Source organism: Colias croceus, chromosome 8 (assembly GCF_905220415.1).
Source record: "Colias croceus chromosome 8, ilColCroc2.1".
NCBI lineage: Eukaryota > Metazoa > Arthropoda > Insecta > Lepidoptera > Pieridae > Colias > Colias croceus.
The window spans coordinates 9806413-9817365 of NC_059544.1; the positions used below are offsets into that span (position 1 = coordinate 9806413).

The 10953-nt window shown below is 33.3% G+C and overlaps 1 protein-coding gene across 1 annotated transcript in view; it reads left to right on the forward strand.

Moving 5' to 3' along the window:
- LOC123693533 (kinesin-like protein CG14535) overlaps positions 1–8557 on the forward strand; it is a 267034-nt gene extending 258477 nt beyond the window's left edge. Inside the window, exons 7-10 of the mRNA XM_045638690.1 lie at positions 400–493; positions 3296–3493; positions 4420–4635; positions 4938–8557. Coding sequence (XP_045494646.1) covers positions 400–493; positions 3296–3493; positions 4420–4635; positions 4938–7615 — 3186 coding nt within the window. The 3' untranslated portion in view covers positions 7616–8557. The remainder of the gene's footprint in view (positions 1–399; positions 494–3295; positions 3494–4419; positions 4636–4937) is intronic.
- The last annotated feature ends 2396 nt before the right edge of the window (positions 8558–10953 follow it).

The window sequence follows — 10953 nt, forward strand, 5'->3', positions numbered from 1 at the left end:
TCATTCAATATTACGTAATTGAAAAACAACGATTATCAATGCTCTACCAACAGCTCATTTATTAAGGTAGAGCATAAAATTTCGTTCGCTCGATATTCAAATATTTCTGTTTAAAAAATGTAATTTATAATTTTGTTTCGTCCTAACACAATGTAAAGAAGAAGTAAGTAATACATGTTAAGCAATTAAAGATTTTAACGGATTTTAAACACGATTTATTCATTTTATTATTTTCGTTACAAAGTGTGGAGTATTATAAAATCTTTAATTTCTAAATGTATAATAATCGCAAAATCAAACACTAGAAAATACTGTGATACATGTTATTAAATTGCTCATATTATGTTTTATGTTTTCTTTTCAGAGAAGTATATTTAACACTATTTTGTCTTGTTTCAGATTGAGCTAAGTTCCAGTGCTCTAACAGACGTGATACACGCAGTTATAAATGGTACAGATGGTTGCCTTTTCTGCTTCGGACATGCAGGACTAGGTAAATAATCAATTTTATACTTAACTAGCTGTTCCGCGCGGTTTCACCCGCATCCCTCTGCTCCTGTTGGTCTTAGCGTGATGATATATAGCCTATAGCCTTCCTCGATAAATCTAACACCGAAAGAATTTTTCAAATCGGACCAGTAGTTCCTGAGTTTAGCGCGTTCAAACAAACAAACTCTTCAGCTTTATAATATTAGTATAGATAATAATATAGTTATTTTCAAGTTAAACCAGTAAGTAAGCAGTAAAGAAAACCACTTACATAGGTATTACTTATCCTTAGCATTTAATTAATGTTTGTACTTAAATATAAAACTAACTCTGTAAAAAATATAACCCTCTGTTTCCTAATCATACAACTTAAATGAAAACGATTCCTTTAAAATTTATATTAAAGGAATCGTTTAAAAACCTGTGTTCTCTAGAACATTTTTAAAAGTCGTATCTTTGTTAATTTACAAACTACGGACATTCTTTAAAAACCAAACTATCAAACTAACCAAATTTTGTCATTTATTATCAGCAGGGATCGTTACAAAATTGGGCTTTTCATTTTAAAACTTTCAATTAAGACGCGGTTTTCCCATTTCGATGCAAATTCCTTAGCACTACGGAACTCGCTCCAGTGGTCTAATAAATACTGGAAGTACCACAGCTGAATATTTAAACTTGTACCTAATTTAGAACTTACCAAGTTTTACACTAAAGATTCTTGAAGTTAAATTTAAGATTCTGAATTTAAATGCGGAACTTTGGAAGCAATGTAAGGCGTAATGCGATAATGTCCTGATTATACTGCTTTCTTATTTATTAGGAAAGTACCAGATCGCTTAAGTTCTCGCAGTTTTAAGAAATGTTTTGTTCTTTTAAGCTTGTCTCGCGGGCGCTATTTTGATCAGTAACTTTTAAAAGATGCTCATAGTTCCATTTTTAGTTTTAACGTAAAATTTAAGTCTGTCTTTTAAAACCTAAGTGAAACAAGCTCTGCTGTACTACATCTAAAGCCAGTTAAATATAATCCCTTTTGTATAAAATGAACAGCTAACTTGCAGTTAATAAATAACCCACAAAATAATTACAGAATATCGAGAATTATTTGCATCCCACCGACGCTTAACCAAAATTGCCATATTTCAATATTTGTTCAGCATTAAACTTGGAAATAATTAAAACGAGGTACTAATTATTCAGTCGGCGGGTCGACAATCCCCAAAATAAGCAAGTAAGCCAGGTTCCCACCGCGGGTTTCATTCGAAAGCTTTCAATTTGCATATAAAACCTTAATCCACGTATATAGTGTACTAGATATGCCAGTGAGATTTAAACGTGATTGTATAGACTGCATGAATTTATAATGATGTCGTATTTTTGTGCTGGGTAATTAAAAATGTAATTAGTTTAATTATGTTTTATTTTATTCTGGTAATATTTATATACATGAACTATTTAGTTAAATGCTACGATAAAGCTAGCTTTATAAAGATGCTGGGCTATCAATGTGTGTACACTGTACAATGTACATACCAAACAGCGCGTACCTTGGGGACGTTGGGGTTCTTATTGAAAAAGAAATACACATTAATATCCTTAGATAATAAACAATATCAATTTTATTGTTAACAGCATTAGCATAATAGCTAATAGCATAATAGTAAAATACAAATTCATAAAATGCGTATTTAATGCATTTTATAATTGCGGTATCCAGTATATTTATATCTCTGTTTTAATCCTTCACGTTCGAGTTTGTTTGTTTATTGTTCTGTATTGATAATTACTTCGTTTATGCAATTTAGAGTAATCTACCTTCTTACGATGTAATCCCGTGTTTCATAATATACCTTGTGTCTAACATAATTAAATACCCAAAAGGGGAAGGTTGTTAATTGAAAGAACATAGCAATAAATAACGATAATCTTGAATTATATCATGAAGTTTTGGAATTAATTTTAAGTACTATCCTACTAATATTATAAATGCGAAAGTTTGTATGGATGTATGGATGTATGGATGTTTGTTACTCTTTCACGTAAAAACTACTGAACCGATTACAATGAAATTTAGCACACATATAGAGGGTAACTTGGATTAACTAGGATCTAGTTCTTATATAAACTTTTACAAGTTCTTCTAAGTAATATTATAAGTTTATATATAGATTGTTTACGATTTGAATATATTTTATTGTATATTGAGCGCAATGCTCTTTCATGCAATAAATACTGAACTAGATATTTTTAATTATAGGTAGAATAAAATTCCTGTTTTTTCTAGTATAAATAGAACAAAACCCCTGAAGCTATTTATCATATATTTATTCAAACATTGATTCAGTTTGTTGCTTCCGTTTTAAGCTTCAATGGAAATATAGAACATTTTCCAATTGTTCCATCTCTATTTATCTTTTTGTTTTTTTATTAAATATAAATGCTCACCTATTTTTCTAGAATTCCGATTCATTTCGCTCAAGTTATCATGATACTCTAACGGGCGATTTTTTAAGCCTAAGATTAAAGAATAGCAATTGTTTTAACTACCTAATAAAAATACCGACGACTATTATAGAGGTATATTCTTTCTAAATTTACCTATACCAGTACCTAATATACCAACTCTTTCCTAATATTCCTTAACAAACCTATTATACCTCTACCATATTATTACAACAATTTTATTTAACAAACCTTTTTCACTAACAAACCTATTATATTATATATTCTGTGCCTCTACTAGTACCGTATATACCCGTCCAACCTATTAAATGTACACTAGTATTTTACATATCAATTTCTCCAGGCAAGTCGTACACCATGCTCGGGCGACCAGACACGTCCACAACCCTGGGCGTGATCCCGTGCGCGATCTCCTGGCTATTCCGGGGCATCGCGGAGCAACGGCACAAATGCGGCACCCGCTTCTCCGTGCGAGTGTCTGCTGTTGAACTGTGCACTAATACGAACCAGATTCGAGATCTACTAGCGCCCTATCATAATGGTGAGTGGATAAAGAATTCTTAGTATTATATTAATATTTATTATAATAAAGGTTAGATTGATTATATTTTAAAATAGACTAGTTACTCATTTTAATTTAAAAGAAAAGCTATACTACGCTACGTATGATATAAGCATCAATAAATGGGGCAAATAACGCGGGAAATAATGATTCTTATTGACTCCCAGGCAGAACTAATTTTCTATAATGAATGATGACCTGGTTAAATAAACAAATGATAAAGATAATATGAAATGCATATTTCCTATAACAAATAATTGACTATATAATCAATTAAAAATTATTAACAAGAATATCTTTACCGAAAGAATTGAATATAACTCCAAAAATATAAAATGATATTATTTCCTTTAAACTGCAACACAAAACTTTAACACAAATACATAGAAATATGCTTACTCATTGTTACAGACTGTAAAACTTTGTCATGCTTTGTAAATTTGTTTTGGCGTTTCGCTTCTCACTTTGACGATGAAAAGAAACTGTAGGCTAGACGTCTAGTGCCTACAGCGACTTGGAATTCTACGCTTAATTATTTATAATAATGCATTGTAAGCCATCGAGTTTGCGCATTCGAAACTTGTGAAAGGCTATTGATATTGTAAAATGTGATCGAAACTCAAATTAAATGTCGGTTTATTTTGTATACGAAATTCAATTCATAAGGCAAGTTTATAGCCAAATTAATTAGTAGGCTACACTTTGCTAACCTTATACTTATACCATAATATGAAAAATTCATCACTTTTTATTCTGACCATAATCAGCGCTTATCAAGATTTCTCTGTTATCTATAAGTTAAAATCACATTCTTATTTTATTGAAGTCTTATAAATTGAAATAATTAGCGCATTCCTGAATTATTTGATCAGCACACATTAACCCCATTTCTTTTTGTCACACAGATACAGAGCAATCTCCAGGCGTCTACCTCCGAGACGACCCTCTCTTCGGAACGCACTTACAGAACCAATCAGAGCTCAGAGTGCACAGTGCTGAGAAAGCTGCCTTCTACCTGGATGCAGCACTTCATACGAGAGGAGCGAGGGAGGAGGGGAAAGACAGTCATCTGTTGTACACACTACACGTTTACCAATATAGTGTTGGCGGCAAAGGAGCAGGTAGGTTACGTATATTTGATAGTAATTTAAATAATTCTATTAGATAGAGGTATATGTTTTGATTGAGTTTATGATATCTATACACTATTCAATTAAATTTTAAATACATTTTAAAAATTCAATTTACAAATAGTATGAAAATTCAGAAATTCTTTATATTTTTCAAATTTATTTTATATTCACATGATATTTTCATTCAATTCACCAAACTAATGTGTCTTTGATCACATATAAAAGACACTTTATAGCACGACCCTTGAGCAAGAGGATTTTTAGTAAGCACTATTTTTCTTTATTTACAGTTGCCGGCGGTCGAAGCCGATTACATCTAATCGACTTAGGAAACTCAGAACGCGGAAAAACTAACGGAGGGATACCATTATCCGGCTTAGGAAATATACTTCTTGCGATTTTCAACGGTCAGCGACATTTGCCGTACCGAGATCACAATCTTACTCATGTATTAAAGGAATGTCTCGGATCCCTTACTTGTCATACTGCTATGATTGTTCACGTATCGCCAAATGTACAAAATTATTCCGACACACTCGCCACGTTGCAATTAGCGTCAAGAATACATAGATTACGACGGAGAAAAATAAAATACCCTTCAAATAATGCTGGCTCGGGTGGCAGTTCTGGTGAAGATGCTTCTAAACCAAGCAGTAGCGAACCTGATCCATCTAGTAGTGATCTCTCAGCTGATACTGTTATATATGTGGGGCCATTAGATGACGGCACTGATGGGGAACATCCGCCTGTTTATATACCGAATATTAATTCAGGAGATAATAGGTGCTCCATGAGTAGAGCTTTAAGAGGGTCATCTGCTGAACTAAAACACAAATCATCGCTGTCTAAAGTTGTCGAGGAAAAAAGCCCTCTACATAAAATGTATTCTACGCAAAAATCTTCACCGCTTAAAAATGCACCACCGGCATATACCCCTAAATCGTCTCCCGTACATGCCCCTACTACTAAAATCACACCGTTAAAGAAAACATTGCCGAAACATCCAGATGAAGGCAAAAGTACTAGTGATGAGCAATGGATTGATGGTCCAAGAATATCAAAATCGAAACTAGTAGAGGCTCGACACATAATCAAAGAAACGCAAGGCAAGCAGCGAGAAACTTGGATTGACGGACCAATGCAAGAACCTAAAGTTCCATTACAATTTGAATCGGTACCCATACAACCTAATCCCAATCCAGTACCGCTTCAAGTTGGAGTACTTAATTCTTATGCAAGTGAAAGCATAGGTTATGGTTACATGGATAGTCACAAGAAAAATATGATTAGAAAATGGGTCGAAAATCAAACATCTCAAATACAAAAATCAAGGCATAATTCACCAAGTCATAAACCACAACCTACACCAACAAAAGAAGCAAACAGTAAGATTCAAGAAGAACCGGAAACTACACATAAAATGGAAGTAATGAAGGATGGCAGGCGAATACACGTTGAAGAATCTACAATAAGAACAGGTCTCAAAGCAGGTTCGAAAGCTATAGCAATAGAAGAAGAAAACTTCGATCCACCTGAATCTAATTCGTCTAGAAAACCTTCTAATGCAAAATCAATACCAAAAAGTGAGGTTGACGAAGACGATGATAGTGAAGAATTGGCGGAAATACCACCAGCACTTCCTTTAATACAGCCAAGCAGTTTAAGCAGTAGAGAAGTTTCAATGGAAAGTTTGGATAGTAAATACAAAGAAAGAATGCGAATGGATGATGAAATGGTATCAAATCATAGTAGGGACATTGATCAACATGGAATGAGTAAAGGTCCAAATGACGATGAAGATGAAATTCTAGAAATAATTGAAGTTGAAGAACCCTTAGAGCCTGTTCCCATGCAAGACTCTTGTCTTCAAGTTACGGAAGAAGACATAGCATTTTGTATGGGACTTACCAACTTTGAAGGTGACGATGATGAAGATCATCCACTTAGAATTTTAAGTCAAGAAAATTTAACCGTAGCCTCTACATTCACAGATACGTTATCGTTATATAGTGAAGTTGAACGCCAAATAAGAAATGAAGCATATCTTAGACAAACGATGGAATTTTACGCACAGACTTTTGGGGACAATGCAGGCGATATAAATCCAATTGGCAGCTTACCTACTTCAAGGTCTAGAATTGATGATCTCATAGGTCTAACAGAACTATATGGCCCTAGAAAGCTATCTGATGGAAACAACTTCCCTAGTTCAAGAATAGCGCCAGTATTTCAATCGATGTCACTATGTAATGTTAGGGATACAGAAGATTATCATGCTGATGGATCAGTATACAGTGAGCCAGCCTACAGACCAAGTGATAAAATATGTGATAGTTGTAAACGGACGATGTCGAGACCGGGTAGTGTTGTTGGAGAATGTGAGGTATATCAAAATTTAGACATAACACATAACAATTGCTACGGGCCATTCGAGCGTTATAGAGGCAATGATATTACGGATGCACGTATTGCATCATTACGGCATCCAGATGGAGCATCCGATCCGAATTTACGCGAAGAAAACAGAACACCTGGAATTGGTGCTCCGTCAAATACATTTCGGGAGCTAAAATCAAGTATGCATTTAGAAGTTACACCACCCGTTGTAACAGTTGAACCACGGTCAGAAAAATGCGAAAAAAGTGATAAAGGAATTGCAAGAGTAGTAGCTAGTTCAAAGCCTGATGGCTACGATAGTGGACACGAATCTACGCCAAGAACAGGAAAGCATAGTCCCGCTGGAACATCCAGAAGAGCTGAATCAGGTTACGACTCTGTACCACGAGATTCTGATGCATCATCTTTAGACTCTTACCCAACTCGAAGGGCAGCAGTAGCAAGGGCTCACGCCAAGAAACATACAACGGCCAAATACAAACAACATAGTGACCGATCATTTTGCTCCTGGTTAAGAAACCCTTTCACGTGCAAATACGCAGACACGGATCCCGAAATCAGTGACTTCTAATATTTATAACATACTTTGTAGTCGGTATTTTCTAAGTAACATGTATCACTAAGCTACGTTACCGAATTTAATCTGGAGACTGCTTTTGTACTCTAGATATATTTGTATTTATACGACAAATGCTTTGGCACTGATTCTTATAATGTTACCATTGTATTTTTATAAATCTTGAAGCTTCTAGTACCGCTCCGAAGTATTTAAGTGTCATTTAGTGAAATTGTCGAAGAAGGCATGTTGTAAATAATATATTGTACAACGAATATCAAACGGCTCTATTAGAATTCTGCTCATTTTGTACTTTTATATAATGTTTCTACTTCTTTTGTTACCTATATATTTTCGACTGTTATAGCGTTTTGACAATGTAAATAAATTCTAGAGTCTTCCTTAGTCTTCCTCGGTTTGGAAGACGAAACTTTTCTATACATCACGTGTGAGCATTTCTTCCGATCACTTCATATGTTTGGAATATGTTTAAATAAAAATTGTTATATCTTACTTATTTATTATCTATAAAAGTTTTTAAAGAGCAAATTCCTTTTCCTATGAAAAATATAGAGCCGAAAAAATATATAAACGAAACACATTTATTACTATCAATGACTATTTATTCAGAAATAAAATATTTACTTCTAAAAACATCCGTTTATACATCGTTCTGGACTTTTTATTTATATAAATTAAGATAATTATGATAAGCGATCGGAAGAAATGCAATGTTTTTAGTAATAAGACTGTTGTCATGGCCATGTTCTAGCTTTAAAATTTCGGCGCGTCCGTATGTAAATAACTTGCAATCACTGTGGCTTTATCAAATGTTGATAAACTTAGTTATCGCTTTATTGTCAATGTTCTGTTATTATACTGTATTGATATTATAAATATATATCGTAAATTCTACTATGCGTTCGTATTAGTTCGAAATAAACTGTTCTATTTGAACTTATGCTTTGTTTTATTTCCTTCTCTTGAAAATGATCTATCTTATATAAAACGTTCCTTATTAAATACTTAATGTGCTATAGACATCTTGTTCATTCATAATTTACAAGCCGAAATAAATTTAAATATAAAACGTCTCGAGCACTCGAGTAAATGCATAACGAGATATACGCAAAGGATGAATACGTAATACTGAAACTTTAACACCCTTGGGCCAAGCGAAATCTTGGGGTAAACTTTTTACCCCGCACCAAACTTCGCCCTGTTTAGAAAGAGGCCTATTATCTTTCATTTCTCTTGTAATTTAACATTCTCCATTCGCGTCGGAAAAATCATGCTATCAAATACGTTTTACCCTCTTTGGAGGGTGACAACTTTTTTCATGGAAATCTCTCGATAATTCGTTAAAGTGGCTCCTTGCCTCATAACGATTATCGAAGATTTTGCTCTGTTTTGAAATGGAAAATTGGCCGCGATAAGCTTAGAGCATTAGGGGCTTTTCTAGGAAATTAGTTACACGTTTTGTTTACCTTGGTGTATGTTTTTAGTATATTGCTTGGAAGGTTTAAATAATTATTCCCGTAAAACAAATTAAGTCGAAACAAAAAATTATTGGTTAGTTATTTTATATTATTATTTGATAAGCATTTAAGGTATAAGAACTTTGTGATAGTTTACTATGAGGTACGACATCAATCTTGTATCGATTCATTCATCGTATAAATACCTGTCACTACCACTATGCAAATCTATACTCGTAGCTTTCTAGCGTGACCTTAAAACACGCAACCTTCATAGCCATAGACTTCCAAATATAATGAATCGCTTATAGAACTACGTTAGTGACTTCACTAATGACTTCGTATTTAATAATACTCTCTCACGATATACAATACGACAGCAATAAGAACAAAACGCAAAGAATAGGGAGGATAAAGACGTACAGTCGAACCGCTACGTGACGCGAACACGTAATATACGTCCACCCTCTAAACGCACAGGAAAATGACCTTAATTGCATCATAAAGAAGAGACATAATAGATTGGGTTTGCCTGAACTGTACGTGATGAGCAAGAAAATGTTGGCAATAATAACAACATATGTATTCTTGGAGTTAATATGAGCTAGTTCTGTACTAATCATATAATCCATGATTAGACCAAGTTCTAACTAAGACAGATGAAATGAAGGCGGATCTTGTTAACTTAATGGGTACAGGTCGTTTCGTATATGCCTACATATAAACGGCAAGTATATAAAAATCCAGATACCTCTATTTCACATAGCAATAAAATGGTGAACAGTAAAGATAATTCACATCACAATATGAATTTAGTTAGAACAATAAAGCGCTATCTTTCACAGTTATATGAAATGTTCAAGTTAATTAGTTTTTAAAACTAAATTGTTTATAAACTAAATGCAATAAAATTTGTAGTGTGTAATAAAATATCAGTACTTACTTACCCAACTTGTTATGTATGTTCTAAGACTGTACTCTTTATTAATTCCATCAAATTATAAAATTCAGTTCACAACTGCACGTAGTAAAAACAAAAGAATGCCATTTTTTCCGTTCAAACCAATGGTTCAAACTATACCCATTCTCAAAATAACGTCAATCGATAGAGTTGCAACGTGAAAAGCGGACATTGAAATATATTTTCACATTTATACTTTTAGTTGACTGGCTTTCCTTCCGAAGCTTCGTTGGCTTGCATAGGTTATCGCGCTAAAACAGTTCTTACATTTTTAACGTTTTTTCAAGCTCTATTTCACATGGTTTATTTTTGTTTTGTCCACAGACATGTCGTTTTACAAAGTTGGTATAACATTATGCTTAAATAAAATATAAATTATTTTACATATATTTAACATTCATATATTTTAAATTACACACAGTCATAATAGGTATACTTTTCACATAGTACCTAGTATAAATGCAAAAATTTTGTTACGCAATCACGGCTAAAATAATAAAAATAATAGGTGATTTGGGTAAAATTTGGAATTAAAAATAGTTTTAAAATCACTAAGTAGTAACAAGCAGAAAAAGACAATTTGATTGTTAGTGTTTTAGCATTAAAATGTAGGCTTTGAAAGGTGAAAGATGCGAATTCCGCCTCGTGCTCGATTTTTTTCATATTCTTTAAAAATGTATCAGAAAAAGACTATATTGAAAATAACATAAGTCACCTATATTGTGGTACATAAGGTATATTTCCAAACCGTAGAATCTGAGGAATAGAAGCAAAAGAACCCTCTTTAGTTCTACGTAATGGGTAATAACTTTAAGCAGTCCTGAGGCTATTTATATTTTTTGGTTTTTATGGCATTCAAATGCTTTATAAATATAAATTTATAAAGAATAGAAAAAATTCGATCACGAGGCGGG